This window comes from Ammospiza caudacuta, chromosome 4, assembly GCF_027887145.1.
Source record: "Ammospiza caudacuta isolate bAmmCau1 chromosome 4, bAmmCau1.pri, whole genome shotgun sequence".
Taxonomy (NCBI): Eukaryota; Metazoa; Chordata; class Aves; order Passeriformes; family Passerellidae; genus Ammospiza; species Ammospiza caudacuta.
In genome coordinates, this window is record NC_080596.1 from 70,993,784 (window position 1) to 71,009,729 (window position 15,946).

At 48.6% G+C, this 15,946-nt stretch overlaps 1 protein-coding gene across 1 annotated transcript in view; it reads right to left on the minus strand.

Annotated features, from left to right (window-relative positions):
- Window positions 1–1,683: 1,683 nt before the first annotated feature.
- Window positions 1,684–15,946, minus strand: part of ALMS1 (ALMS1 centrosome and basal body associated protein) — a 31,093-nt gene continuing 16,830 nt past the window's right edge. Inside the window, exons 8-14 of the mRNA XM_058804343.1 lie at window positions 13,435–13,546; window positions 12,366–12,566; window positions 8,889–9,127; window positions 8,161–8,425; window positions 7,865–7,928; window positions 5,872–5,971; window positions 1,684–2,015 (exon numbers count right to left, since the gene is read on the minus strand). Of these exons, the coding sequence (XP_058660326.1) occupies window positions 1,971–2,015; window positions 5,872–5,971; window positions 7,865–7,928; window positions 8,161–8,425; window positions 8,889–9,127; window positions 12,366–12,566; window positions 13,435–13,546 (1,026 nt within the window). The 3' untranslated portion in view covers window positions 1,684–1,970. The remainder of the gene's footprint in view (window positions 2,016–5,871; window positions 5,972–7,864; window positions 7,929–8,160; window positions 8,426–8,888; window positions 9,128–12,365; window positions 12,567–13,434; window positions 13,547–15,946) is intronic.

Here is a 15,946-nt window from a genome sequence, read left to right on the forward strand (position 1 = left end):
AGTGGCTGCAAATGTCAACAGCTCCTTCCCAGAGCTGCAGACACTGCAAGGGAGCTCTGCATGCACAGGAGGGCAGGGACAGCCCTGGAGCAGCTCAGGAGCATCCCCAGGGACACATCAGTCAGGGCAGGAGGGATGGGAACACCCTCACCAGCAGCTCTGGGGGAAATTCCATCCCCCAAAGGTTTGTCCAGGCCTGGAGTCCCCATCCCTGAGGGATTTCAAAGCCCTGTGTTTGTGGCACCTGGGGACACAGCTCAGGGGTGGCCTGGCAGTGCTGGGCTGGATCTCAGAGGGGTTTTGGGCCCTGGCAGTGCTGGGGGAACACTGGGCTGGGTCTCAGAGGGGTTTTGGAGCACAAGGCCCCTCCAGCTCCCTTCATCTCCTCACTGAAAGCTTAAAGGCACAAATAAGGAGCGGCCTTGAGCAAGCTCCAAGTGAGGCAGGAGCTCGCTGGGGCTCCAGCACCCCCAGTCTCTTCTCCCAGGGAACAAATCTGTCCTGTGTGTCTCAGGATCCATCAGAGAGCTCAGCCCCAGCACACTCAGCACCTTCTGCTTCACACCAAGCTCATTTCCAGCCCCAGAACAGAATTCCAGAGGCAAGGCAGCAATTCCATCCCTCCTGATCCCAAGGCAGTGGAAGGAGCAAATTCCAGCTCCAGGCCAGGTAGGACAGGGCAGGGGTGGCACTGGATCCCTGCATCCCAAAGGAGGCTGATGCTGTGATAAACAGGTAAAACTGGATTGTGGGAGGTGGGAAGATCTGAGAAGAGGAGCCACAGCCTGAGCTGATTTATCCTAGCCATGGGATGGTGTAAATTGTAATCTGCACTTCAACTTCCATTTCTGAGACCATATCAGATCAGGGAATCCTGGAATGGTTTGGGTGGGAAGGGATCCTAAATCCCACCCAGTGGCACCCCTGCCATGGCAGGGACACCTCCCACTGTCCCAGGTGGATCCAACCTGGCCTTGGGCACTGCCAGGGATCCAGGGGCAGTCACAGCAAATCTGGGAATTCCAGCCCAGCCCCTGCTCACCGTCCCAGACAGCAATTCCCTGCCAAGATCCCAGCCCAATCTCCCCTTTCCCAGTGGGAGCCATTCCCTGGCTCCTGTCCCTGCAGGCCTTGTCCCCAGTCCCTCTGCAGCTCTCCTGGAGCCCCTTCAGGCCCTGCAGGGTCTCTCCAGAACCTTCCAGCTCCATGGTGCCCAGCCCTCCCAGCAGTGGGTGTTCCCTCCCAGCTGTTTGGGGCTGAATTGCCACAAACATCTGTGGCAGAGAGAGCATAGGAAGCCACAGCTCACACCCACTCTGTTTTCCTCAGATCTCTTTTCCTGTTTATCCATCCTATGAACTGCTCAGTGATGATCAGATGAAACTGAGGCTTGAGCACTTCATAAACCTCCTCTCTGCCCTGCGTCTTTTCAGTGACGCTGGCCCAGGGCACAGCCAGGGACCCTGGCAGGACAAAGCATCAAACAAAACAAGGATTCTCCCAGGAAAGCCCTGAAAGCTCCCACCAGCAGCACCACAAGTGTCTCTGCTCAGCCCCTCCTGGTCCCTACACAAACACAGCTGCAGCAGTTAAAACAACTCAGCTGTTTTATTGAAGTACAAAACATAACAAGTGTATTTTCTACATTGAGACAGGAATTTTAAAAAATCTAAAAATCCGCGTTAAAATCCGTTGAAAATAAATATATAAAACTGCTATTCCAATCAGGGAGTTATAAATATGTTATGAACCAAGTTTTTCCAGACTGTGTTTCCTCTGAAGTGCCTAACACCACTATAAAACCCCAGCTATTTATTTAAAACCCTGACACTCCCCCAAATCCCCGATTCTTACGTAGGGCAGGAGCAGTGAGCACACAAGGGAGCCAAGAGCACAAAGTGGGGCTGCAGAAGCATTTAGTGCCTTCTCCTGTGCCAGGGCTGTGTGTGCCCAGCCCAGGCTGGCTGAGGTCAGCTCCAGGACACCTTCTTCCCCAGGACACGGCTGGTGATCTTCTGGGGGAAAAACAGAGGGACATGGGTGAGTTTGGTGCTTTGGAAATTAACAACGCTGAGCACAGGTTCTCTGTGCTCTGAGGGGAAACAGAGGGACACGGGTGAGTTTGGTGCTTTGGAAATTCAAGATGTTGAGCACAGGTTCTCTGTGCTCTGAGGGGAAACAGAGGGACACGGGTGAGTTTGGTGCTTTGGAAATTCAAAATGTTGAGCACAGGTTCTCTGTGTTCTGAGGGAAAAACAGAGGGACATGGGTTAGTTTGGTGCTTTGGAATTAACAACGCTGAGCACAGGTTCTCTGTGCTCTGAGGGAAAAACAGAGGGACATGGGTGAGTTTAGTGATTTGAAATTAACAAGGCTGAGCACAGGTTCTCCGCAGAGATTGCTGTGGAATCCAGCAGGGGGAATACCCATGAGCTGCTGCTCCTTCCAGCAGCTCTCTCCAATTCACTGGCATCACAAACTCGCTCCCCCTCGTGGAAGAGCCTCAGCATTGGAACCAATCTGGATCTGACAAACTCAGAAAATTCATTTCTGCTCCAGTGGGGCTGCGAGTTCTGATTGCTGCTGCCATCAGATCAGAGTCTGTCCCCACTACAGAGTGCAAAATTCCAGGGCACTCCCTGTCCCCTGATCTGACTGGGATGATTTTATGCTCTATTTGAAATTGAAAGCACAAAAGCAAAGGGCTGCTGGGACAGAGCATCAGCCCAGATCCACGTGCACCCTGTGATAAAAATAACTTTGCTATCTTAACAAAGAGAAGTATTGAACAATTTCACAGATAAGGATGTCTGTGCACTCCAGCCCAAGGATTTTTATGGCTCCAGTTCTAGGTGGGCCCATGTTGTTTCCCCCTCACTCAGTGCCAAGAAAACTTTTTATTATTCTTTTCCCGTCAGTGAGCTGCCCCAAACTGTCACAGAAATGCCTTGAGACCAGCTCTGTCTCATTTTTGGAGCCATTCCACAGAATCTGTGGTTGATTTTCAGGCATAATGAGCCTCACCCAGAAGCTGGTGCCATCCTCACCAAACCATTCCCTGATTTATAGCAGCTCTTCTGCACCAGCAGGGAGAACGAAAGCACTGCAATTATTTACTGCCATGAATCATCACCTCCCTTCCAATCAAACCCATATTTATGTGCAAAAGTTCTGATCCTATTTCCTCCCTGCTTCCAGCCCACTCTGCCACTCCAAGTCAGTGACTGCCAGAACTCATTAATTCCCCAAACTTTACTATACCAGCATCTGGAATTCTCAGACCAGAGAAAAAAAATGTCCTGAAAATACCCTGCTCAAGTATAGCAACAAATTAAAGTCTTTCTAGTGGTAAATTCCCCAGATTAGAGTAGGAAGATGTTTTACAGAACACATTACAAGTGCTGGCTTCCAAAATCCAATGACTGCTGCTCCCAACAAACAGCCAAGCCTGTTACTCCAGCTCTGGAATACTCCAGGAGTTTAACACTAAAACTGGAGTGCAAGTTTAACAACCAGAGTTTAAAGAAAAGGCCAGTTTTAGTTTCAGAGCCTGCCCATGTTCAGGGACACTGGTTCATCCCACAGCTTCCCAGAGAGGGGTCCTGGCTGAGCAGGGCCAGTGCTGGGCAAACAGAAACTGCTGGAACCCTCAGAGGTAACCCTCCACCAGGACTGCAGGCTCTAGCCTGGATAAATCAAAGGTGACTCCAGGCTTTGCTAGGCATGGCTGGGAATTCCCTGAGCCAATCTATCTACAGCCAGGGCACAGGAGAGCAAACCCAGCTCTGGAAGGACACTTGTCCTTCTGGGATGTGCTCCAAGACCCCTCTGTTCCACCCCAGGGCCTGCACAAGCCCTGGTTTGTATCATTTCACCAGCACCACCTTCTGAGCCATTTTTCCGTGGGATGGGAGGATTTCAGGAAAGGAAAGGTGCAGCAGAGCTTGGCTGATGAATGGAGCACACCTGGGCAGCCCCAGCACTGGACTGCATTGCCCTGGGTTGTGAGGTGTGGCTGGGGTCGCATTCCACCTGTCAGAGCTGGGGCAGATGGGTGAGTTTGGGGCCAACCCCTCCATGGATGTGCACATGGAAGAACCATTTACACCCAGACAAAATGGCTCCAGAATCTGATTTTTGCTTCTGGCCTGCTCTGCCTCTTCCTTGCCATGGCACAGGAAGGTGTGGGATGAAAAGGGGAGCCCAGATTTGTTTCCAGCCCCTGGCAGGCCTTTCCCTGAATGGATCCAGGCACCTCCTGTCCCTACAGCACGGCCAGGAGGGACAGCCACAGCAGCAGGCTGTCCTCTGGGCAGAACCCAGCTCTTCCCTCCTGTCCTGGGATGTAAGATAAGTGTGTATTCTACTGCCACCTGTCAGAGCTGGGGCAGGTATCCGCTGCTCATGGGGCAGTTCTCTTCATCTCTTCCACAGCCAATCCTCCCTCCAGGAGATCTCTTCTGTTAATGGGCCATTAATTATTAATTATCTGCTGTTCATGGGCCACTAATTATTAATTATCTTCTGTCCACGGCCAGTGAGTGTCCCTGCATGGCTGATCAAATTCCATCATCCCATGGGGAGATGCTCCGCCCAGGGGAGGAGCCAAGCATTCCTACCTGGATCCAATCTGAGCTTTGGGACACCCCAGCAGCCTTTGCCCACTGCATTCCCAGAGGAGCAGCTTTCTGCTGCCCTGCATTGCCAGAGGGAGCCCAGGCCCATCTCCAGCATCCCTAGAGCTGCAGAGGAAAACTCCCCCCTTGTGCAGGATCCCTGCTGCAGCAGAGCCACAGCTGGCACTGCAGGAGGGCTGAGCCCCCATGGGATGGGGCTGGGACACCACCCTGACACACAGGGGGCAGGGCATGGTCTCACTCTGGCAGGGTTGTTTTGTACTATTGCATTTGTATTTTTAATTTTCCTGTTAAAGAACTGTTATTCCTATTCCCATATCTTTGCCCAAGAGCCCCTTAATTTCAAATCACAATAATTCAGAGGGAGAGGTTTACATTTTCCATTTCAGAGGAGGCTCCTGCCTTCCTCAGCAGACACTTTGCTTTTCGAACAGACATCCCTCAGCAGATCCCTGTGTCTGGGACCCTCTGAGGGAACCTGGTGCTCCAGAGGGGAGGGGTGTCACATACAGGTAAAACCTTATTAAAAAAACCTTTCTAAAATCTGGCCTTGTTACTCTGAGATAAGAATTACAATAGCGAGAATTAGTTAGCAAAACAATCTATTCTTGTGAGAAGACAGCTCACACCTGTGGGGAGGAAAGTTCTACCCCTGTGAAACATTCCCTCCCCAGGAGACAAGAATGTGAACATAGCTGGAAAGAGAAAGGTTTGATGGACACCTACAGCAGCCATTGCCAGCCAGCGAGCTGAGCTTCACTGAACTGCTGACCAGTTAGATCCAGGCATGCTGCCTTCTGATAGCCATATAAATATAATAAAAAATATATTTAAATAATGGAATACTTATATTATATTATATTATATTATATTATATTATATTATATTATATTATATTATATTATATTATATTATATGTGATATATTATATATTCTATTATAATATGTATTATAATATTTAATTATATAAAGATAAATATATAATAGAAATATATACCTTCCATATTATATCTATATTTATATCTATATTTATATATCAAAATATATATTTTATATCAAAATAAATATTTACAAGATATAAAAATATAATATATGCTATCTAAATATATAAAATATATATAGAATGTATATTTTAATAGATAAAAATATACCTAGTATATATATATATATTTTTTTTTTTTTTATTATACATATTAATATAATAAAATATGAGCTATGAACAGAGGTCACTCACAGTTTTGTAGAGCTGAGCCCTCAGGCGGTAGGAGCTGTACTCCTGCCTCCTCTGCTCCTCCTCCCTCTTCCTCCTCACCTCAGGGAGCTGCTCGTACATCCTAACGGGACAGGAAAGGCAAAACCAGATATTTGAAACTGCCTGACACTAAAAACCACAGCTGCTGTACACAAGGAGAAATATTAGAAAAGCCCTATAAAATATGGTTTAGGCCCTGTTACTTTAGCTAAACTAGTAGCCAGCTTGTAAGTTTTTATGTGAAAAAAATTAGATTGAGAATCAAGTCTGCATAACAACTTATTCTTGTAAAGGAAAAAGTAATAACAAAAGATCTGTCCTATGAGAATTTACAAAGAAAAAACATAAACATCTGAAGAAAAAAAAGCATTAACACATACACACACACGAGCACCTTCTAACCAATACATTGGGTGTTAAGGTTACTAACCAATTAGAGTCAAACACAATGTCTTTAAAAACTGTATAAATGTGAGCTTATGTATATTTATTTCTATTTTTACACTATTTTTTATATTTATATATTTGCTTTATTTATTTATTTATTTTAATATGGGCATGAAGAAACTGAGTCCCATCTGCTTTACTGGAACACACACCCTCTGCTTTAGCCCCACATCCCTAAGGGCTGCTGGCCAAGCACATCCCTGACAAATGTGTTTGCAGTTTGCTGCTGTCCCACTGTGGAATCCACAGCAGCACTGAGCCTGGGAATTCCTGCCCCTGGGGTGGCTCTGCTACCCCTGGGATGCCTCTCCTGCCCCTGGAACTGCCCCTCTCCCACCCCAGCACCTCCCCAGAGCAGCACCTGTTGCTCTGCCCTGCCCTGGTGACCCAGCTGAAGCTCAGTGTCTCCCATGTCCCCAGCCCAGGACAGCCCCATGTCCCTCCAGCCACGCCAGGAGTTCAGCACTGCCACCACCTCACTGAAGCTTTTTAGGCATTTCCAAAATTCCAGTGCTTTCAGTAGTGTTGCCCTGCTTTGTCTTCTCCTCTGCTGATGCTTCCCCAAGTTTTTCTTCAATCCTGGAATGGTTTGGGTTGGAAGGAACCTCCAAGCCCATCCAGTGCCACCCCTGCCATGGGCAGGGACACCTTCCCCAGACACCCTAAGAATACTCTTAAATGCTAAAAACCATTAAAATGTATCATGAAAATAATTAAAAATCATCAAGGGGTTTATTTTATATATTGTATTATTGTATAGTATTGCAGTAGGTGTTTAGTGGAATCACAGGGAAACCAAGTTGGCAGAAACCTCAGCAGGCCACCAAGCTGCTGCTCAAAGCAGGGTCCATTCCAAGGCTGGACCAGGCTGCTCAGGCCTCATCCCACCAACCTGGGACTATTTCAGGCTCTGCCACCTCTGCTGCTCCTGGCCCTGCACCTCCCATCCCATTCACAGCAAAATTCAGCTGCAGTGAGCTCCCATTTTTCACCATCCCTTCCCGTGGCCCCTCTGCAGCTCAGCTGCTCCAAGGGTAAATCCATGGACTGTGCTGGGCACTGCAGAGATGAATTACTGCAGTCAGAAATAACACAAACCCTACCCTAAGGTGGTTTCTCCAAGGGTAAACGTCTCTGCATTCCCTTGGGGTGATTATTTCTATAGAAAGCCTTTTGCTTTGGGGAATGCTGCCTTGCTGCTGCCCCAGTTACCCACTTTGGTAATTTCTAATCTTCCTCAGATGCTCCAGTGTCCTCCAGCCCATTCCCTCTCCATGTGGGACCCAGTTTGCTGTGGATGGCTGACACTGCAGCAGAATCCTAGGTTTAGCTACAGAAATTATTTACAAAATGATTTTGTTTCTTGGAACTTCTAAGCAGGACATTTCTCCCTCTGATAAGGCACCTGCATTTTTCACTGAAAAAGCTGAATTATTTGCACACCCAGTTCTTTGACTGCAGACAGGATTCAGAGCTCTTCCCCACCCAGGGCACTGATCCACCTGAAATAAAATTCCCTCAACTTTACCTTTTAGATCTTTGAAACATTTCATGCTTGGGAATTGCTCTTCTTTTTTCTCTCATCAGGAAACCTGAATGGAAAATTTTGAGAGAAGGGAATGATGAACGAGTTTGTTACTGCAACAGTCTGAGTCCTTTGTAAGTTTTATAGAAGTTCTCACAAAAAACTCTTTAAAGATCTTACAGACAACAGGCTTAAATAACTGTAATGAGTTTAGGAGAAATACAAAGTAAATAAACACACCCTAAAGCACAATGTGGGGTTCATGAAACCAAAGAATTCAACACAGAGCCCTAAAGTACCTCGGTTGGACAGCAGGTGATTTGCAGTCCTGCAGTCTTTTCTCCTCCTTGCAGGCTGCAGCAGCTGCTGGGGTGGCAGGAGCTGGTCCCTCTGGGCTGGCAGGAGCTGGTCCCTCTGGGCTGGCAGCAGTGTTTCCCCCTGGGCTGGCAGCAGCTTTTCCCTCTGGGCTTTGTGCAGCCTCCTCTCCTCGCGGAGCAGCCGCAGGTGCCGCAGGCGCTGCCCCGAGCGCGAGATGAAATCGGGGCGGTGCAGGGCCAGCGCCTCCTGAGGGGACACCAACACACCAAGCTGGGGCTGGCAGCTGCAGGGGAGACCCACAACACCCACCACCAACCCCAGAGCATGGAAAAAATCCCATCACAATATTGGGTGTAATACAAAACTCCTGTCCTTAACACTAGTAGCCTCTGAGCCTCTGCTTTAACAACATGGAAATAAACTGGCCAGAAAGGAAAAAAAAACCACCAAAATAATAATAAAGAATAATAAAAACTCATTTTGATCTCATGCTATGTACACCTCAGTACTGTTTCTGCGTGGAAACAAGCGTGGTGGAATGTTCTGTCAGCTACACCTCCTGGCTCCTGAAGCCAAGGGGTTTAACCCCTGTAACACCAGACCAATTCAAATACTGGGGAAATAACCTGGGGCAGGATCCTGGGGAAAGCCAGGCTGCCAGAGCAGTCCAGGATGTGCCCCAGCAGTGCCTGGGTCAGGGTGGGCTCACCTGCAGGGTGAGCTTGCCCAGGGGCTGCCCCAGCCCCCTGCCAGCCCCCGGGGCTGTCACTGCTCCCTGGCCCAGCCTGGGCTGCTCCTCCCAGTTCTTCTCCCTCAGGGGCTCTCTCCAGGGCTTTGTGCTGCTCCAGGGCTCAAACCAGGCCGGCCCAGGGCCAGGAGGGGCACTGCACTGGTTTTCTTTCCTTGATTCACATTCCAAGTCCTCTGCTGGGATGAGCCACGCAGTCCCTGTTAAAAGAGCATGGGAGAGAAAGAAGATTTGAGGCAATTCCTGTGCCCGTTGTCCATCCCAATCCATGGTCCTTTATTCCTGCAGGAATGAGGGGACACAGCCAGGATAGGGGATGCCAGCTGACCCAAGGGCTATCCCAGATCATGGTCAGGAGACAGAGCTGAGGGAAGAGGAAGGGGAGCACTTGGAATGATGGTGCTTTGACCCCCCCAGGTCACACCAGGCACAATGGAGCTCTCCTGGGGATGGAAAGTGGGCAGGGGCTTGCCAGGGTCCCTCCAGTGCCTACAGGGGCTTCCAAGGAGGCTGCAGAGGAACCTGGGACAAGGGGAAATGGTCTGAAGCTGAAGGAGGGCAGGTTTACACCAGATATGGGGCAGGAATTGTTCCCTGGGAGGGTGGGGAGAGACTGGCACAGGAATTTCCAGATTTGCTGCGGCTGCCCCTGGATCCCTGGCAGTGTCCAAGGCCAGGCTGGACACTGGGGCTGGGAGCACCCCAGGACAATGGGAGGTGTCCCTGCCATGGCAGGGGTGGCACTGGGTGGGATTTAAGGTCCCTTCCAACCCAACCCACTCCAGGATTCTCCAAGTGGAGAATGAATTCCCTGTCTGACTGTGCTTATGTGGCTTCTCCTTTCCTTGTTATCCTGTTTCTATCCCAATCCAGTGGTTTCCCCACTCTCACCCTCCCATCCTGTCCCACATCCCTCAGAAGGGCAGGACCTGGGGTTAAACCACAGCAGTGCCCAGGTTTGCAACTAAACCCAGCCAGTGCCAGCACTGCAGCAACCCCTCACTGCAGCTGAATTCCTGGGGAATTTCTGTGAGAAACACCTTGGGCAGGTTCAAGAGAATTCCTTCCCCAGCAAGTCTTTACCAAACACCACTTTGAACGGCCCAGGTTTCATTTTCCAGGTTTCTCTCCATGGAAAGAACAGTTATTTACCAGCAATCACACATTTCTAAGGAGCCTTTCTGCTGGCCTAAGCCCTGTGGCTCTTCATCCATGTTTTGGAACATCAAATGCTTTCCATCTCCCAAATGCTCAACCTGTCTCCAGGAATTCAGTTACTCACAGTTTACACATACAATGATGCGAATGCATCAGCTGCGATTCTGAGCAGATATTCTGAATTTTCTAAATTAAACTCTTATGAGAAAGAATGATCAGTCCCCACAACAACAACAGTGATGAGTAAGGGAAATATTTTTAAACATTTAATTGTGACGTTGTGAAGAGTGGCAGGAATTTAAGAGACAAAAAACATAAATGAAAACGTCAGGAGACTCCAGCAGCAGCCTAAAAATGCAATTTTCAATAACAGTCGTGTTCTTCCCAATTTTCACTCAAGTGCTCTGGAAAAATTTCCTGGGAAGCCTCAGGGCATGAGACATTAAGGACAAGCTGGTGACCAGCACTGAGAGTTCAACAGAACCTTTTGTGTCTCAGAAGTTCATGTTAAGCACCTACAGGATTGCCACCTCTCCACCTTGTTTATTCCTCTCCAATGAGTGCATTTCCTGCTGTAACAGCTGTTCCATGGCTGAAATTGCCATCAGAAGCCAGCACTGCAATCCCTAGCAGGGTTTGGTTAACTCCCATGAAATCCCAGTAGGAGGAGGCTGTGGCAGGGCCAGCTCTGTGGAGACCCATGAACCCACCAGGGAGAGGGCAGTGGGAATGGCCTGGAGAGATGCACCTCAGGCTCTGGGCACTCCTCACAGCTCAGGGTGAGGAAAGAGACTTCCCCCAGGGTGCCCTGCAGCTCTGTGTCCATTTATCCAGTTCTGTCCTGCCCATTGGCCTTCCCTACATGTTCATGTTCTAGAGAGTTCTCCCTTCCCCATTACCCCATTGGTTTGTGCAACCTATTGCCATCCACCCTGGCATCCCCTGTTGTGTGGAACCCTCTGAATCCTCCCCCCAGAGAAACCCCCAGGGATTGCCTTGCCTTGGAAGGATCTACCATAGAGTTTCCCCACCTGAGCTGATGGAGAGGACTCAGCCCATGGTGCTCCGAGCACTACTGCCAATCCACATCAGATTGCCTCCCCCATGGGCCAGCTGACCCTGCCCACCCCAGTTACTCATCCCTCATCCCTCCCAGCAGGTTGCTGCCCTTTGCCCACCCCTGTGCCCTCAGGTCACTGACCCCACACTTGAACCTGTGCACACCCCATGGTTTGGTCTTTGTCCCTGATCCTTTGGCATGCTTTGGAATAAAACCTCACTGGAATACATCATACAGAGACCCTTCCTGTGCTTCCTCTGCTGATCTGTGTGTGTGTGTCTGTTTGTGCATGGACCTGAAATGCTGTTCTGGTGGCCTTACTCTGAGCACCTTCTGAAGGAGACACCTCGAGGTATCTGCAGCATTTCTACCACCCTGCCATGCTGCAACACTGTCAGTCCCTTCCCTTTGTACCACCCCTGAGCCCTCAGACCACTGGATCCCCGATTCCCTCCTCCTGTATTTATACCCTGGACCCTCCTTTGTGTTTTTCTCTGGCCCCTGGATCCCTTCAGCATTGTCTGAAATAAAACACATCGGAACTCCATGCCTGGACCCCCCTGTGCCTTCACCCTCTCATGCTGTGTGTGTGTTGAGACATGAGGTTAGGGATTAACTGAGGTTAGAAACCCATTTCAGATTCAGGTGAAGTGTGCTGCTCTGAATTGTTTAGTCTGTAGAGTCTATCCATTTGCTGTGCTTGTAAAAAACCTGTGCTTGCAACAGCCTGCAGCTCACAAAGCTGCCTCAACAAGGCGAAAAGAGTGTGAACTTCCAAGCTAGAAGAAAATAAGAGGGGCCTCTTAGACCTTAAGATGGAAACCAAAACTAAAGCTACAGGAGATGGATGGACAACCAGAGAGCTCTTTACTGATCAGAACTAATTGTGATAAATAAATATGCACAAACCTATTGCAAAGCTTAATGCACAGCAACAGGTTAAGGGACAAAAAGGAAGTTTGGACTCTCAAGAGCACACATACCTTTAGAAATTATTCAGCTTGTACCAGTGCTGTAATAAACACAGCACTTTTCAACTGTAATTAGTTGAAGAGCTGTCTGTCCATAGATCAGTGTGTGTGCCATGCTCTCGTGGCTCCTGCCCCTTGGCACAGGATGCTCTTGGGGCAGGGTGTGTGCACCACCATCACAGGCTGTGACACAGCCCTGGCTGTCCCCAGGCCTGCCCAGGTGTCCCCAGCCCTGCCCCAGGTGCTGACCTTGCTGGAAGTGCAGCCTGCTCCTCCTGGTCCGTGTGTCTGTCAGCATCCTGCCCGGCTGTGCCCGGGGCTGCTGCCAGGCTGTGCCCTGGCCCTGCCCAGGGGGCTCCCACAGCTGCTGGCTGCTCCTGGGCGTGGGGAAGGTCACCCCCACATCCCGAGTGTTCCTCTTGGTGGCACTGCTGACGATCTCCAGGTCCCCTGCAATGGAAACCAAGGAGAGACACCTCAGTCCCGTGTGCCAGGGCAGGGAATGACCCCATTCCAGCCAGGAGTGAGGAATCACATCCTTCACCCACCCCCAACAGTCCAAACCTTTCACATTTCTATTTTACACTTCCCCAAAGCAAGGAGAGTTTCCAGTTATGTTACTGCTTGATAATCTGAGGAAAATTAAAACCAAATACCCCAAGCAAAATATTCATTTATCTGGGGGTGGGAATTCAACTGGAATTAACTCTCCCCTATGAAAATCCTTCCCTGATTCAATCTGCTTGCACACAAGCAGGAATAAATAAATAATTGCTGTATCTGATGAATAAACCAGGGCCATTACTCAATGTGATGATGGGGAGTTGGCGTGGAAATGAAAGCAATGAAGAAACTGCTAATTGCCACCAGAAAAAACCCAACTGCAGAACTGCACCAGGCCAGGAGCAGCTCAGGACTGAAATAGAATTTAACACCCAAAATATTCCCAGGAAGAACACAGAACACTGCAGTTGCCTTCTGAAATAGCATATGCCTACAAAACCCATTCTGGGAGGAACAGATGTCTCGGGGAAAAACAATAGATAAAAAAGGCAGCTCACCTTTGCCATTGGAATGGAGCAGAAGCTGAGGTTAATAAACTTACAAGTGAGAAAATTGGTTTTTAAAGCAGCCCAAGAAGGGCAATTGAGCAGCTCACCTTCACTAAACACATCACCCTTCCCTGCCAGCATCTGGAGTGAATTTGGAGGGTGCTGCCTGTACAGAGCCATCACCAGAATACCCAGAGTGTGGAAAACAGGTTCCAAATCAGGAGAGGCAGGAGGAGCCCAGGGAGGTGTGGGATTCAAGGCCTCACCTGCCTGGATCCCTTTGTTCAGCATCCGAGCCCGTCTCTTGTGGCTCAGGGCACAGCTGGGCCCCCAGGAGCTGCTGCTGGCACAGGTGGAGTCTGAGAAGGGCATGGTGCTCTACAAAACAGGTAAGGGAACAGGAATTCCTGAGATTCCAACCCAAACAGCAGCACAGAGCATCTAAACAGAAAGCAGTCATTGCTTTTCCCTCATTGTTGTTAATGCTGAGCCCAGGCTGAGCTGTCCACCTGCTCTCACAAATCCCAGCCCTGGCTCCACCCCGTGCACTTCCAGCAGCCTGCTTTGGTACATCATTGAAAAGTACATTATTTACTTTATAAAAACACACTATTTCTGTGGGAAGAGCTTGCTGGCATCAGTCAGGACAGCACTGGGCATCCTCCAACCCACCTGGGGCTGTTCAGCTGAAGGGAGAGCTCAGAGGGGGCTCCAGGAGAGCTGCAGAGAGACTGGGAACAAGGATGGAGGGACAGGAGCCAGGGAATGGCTCCCACTGCCAGAGGGCAGGGATGGATGGGACCTTGGGAATTAGGAATTGTTCCCTGGGAGGATGAGCAGGCAAAACCCTTTCAAAACAGGGGAAGCTCCCTCACCCTGTGATCCTCACCACACAGTCCTCGAGGTGGGAGAAATTCCATAAATCCAAGAAACAGGAGGGACATGGAAGGAGCAGGGCTGAGGGGAGTGTCACACCTTCACTGCCACCAAGCCAGGTGTGAAAGCTGCAGGGCTGGACACAGCTTGCAGATCACACACTGATTGCAATTAACAAAGCCATTAAAAGCAGGAAGGCTGTCCCAACCTTGGCTCTGGGGGTTTATTATCACCAGTGACCTGGCAGCACCTCCCAGCACAACCTGACAGTGCCCACGGCTCCCCTGAGCTCCAGCTCTAATTACAGAGCTGCAATCAGCAACCTGGAGAAAATTACCTGGTGTCCTGTGAGTCACCCCCAACACCAGCCCCTTTATTCCCCTTTCCTGCAGCTCTATCACCCCAAACAAAACTAAATACTAGAAGGAGGCCATGGGAATGCAGAGGCCTCTTTATTCCCTTTACTACAGCTCTATCACCCAAACAAAACTAAATACTATAAGGAGGCCATTCTGGCTCTCATAAACCTGCTCTTCTTTAATTTCCTGTAACTATCCCAGCTCCAGGAGAGGCACTGCACACATGCATGGATATGGATTTCCTTTCAGATAATAGAGCATGTGAACATCTGAATTGTGAACGTGTGAATTTGAATTATGTGCTTGGCAAAAACGTGTCAAACCAGGGAGAAAAACCCCAAATCTGCCCTTCCCTGCAGCACTGCCCAACAGCAGCCACCCAGCCTGGGCAAAACAGCCCAGAAATGACCAAAATCAGAATTTTAAATTAAATTTGCTATTTTGCCATCTATCTTCTCTCACCCCTTATTTGAGGGGGCTCATGTATGTCTTCAGATGGATTTTTTAAAAAGGATATTTCACCAGCAGATAAAAAATGTGAGTTTCTAAAGCCATGGGGGTTCAATGAGCCTTTAAAGGGTTTATTCCCCATAGCATTAATTCCATTTGTCATCTCACAGGTGATTTAACACGTTAAAAAATCAGATTCGGGTTTAAGATTCAACAGACCCTGAAAAATTAATCTTGTGAATGGAACGTGGAATAAAATCATCTTCTGAATTCTACAACTGTGCCAGAAATGTTGGATCCTAATGCTGGTGTTCTGGTTAATAGTCCTAAAACTGCATAGTTCAGAACAGTTTTATTTTACCTTCAAATAAATGTTATGAATAAAAATATTAAATAAAATATTTTCTAACCATTCTTCACCTTCAAAAAGATTGTTTCTTCCCTAGATTAATTTCGTTATTGGCATTCTTTTTAATTATTTCATAATTCACTGGCTTATTTGACAAACAGACTTGGAGCTGTTTCTATAAAATAAAATAGTAATTTAAATTAAATCTGGTAGTAATGATGCCAGTTCCACTTTCATCTGGAAATACAAAAAAATGAAAGAAGTAATTCAATATTCCTCATTTGTTCTGTACTTTTCAGCATTCCTGTGGATCACAGAGCCCCTGAACTAATTCCTTACTAAAATCACCAAATCCAGGCTGAGTCCCAGTTAAGAACATTTCCATTTCTCCTGCCAAGGGCAACAGCCGAATTCACCTGAAGGAATTATTCCCTCCCCTTTCAGACAGCTGCACTGCAGAGCTCTCACCTGAAATTCTCAGCTCTTTAAAAAGAAAATCCTCACAACCAGCCAGACAAAACAATTCACAAATTTTTACAAGCCCAGCAGCAGGGCAACTCCAATAATTGTATGGAGCCTTGCCCAGGGATGTCCTGGCTGCAATTTCCATCAGATTTAGAACCTCACTGAGCCTGCAGGTATCTGTTCCCAGGGACTGGGACACCAGGATCTGTTCCCAAGGGAATGGGGACAAGGAGGGCACACCCAGTGGTGTGTGCCAGCCTGAGCTGCTGCCCTGGCTCG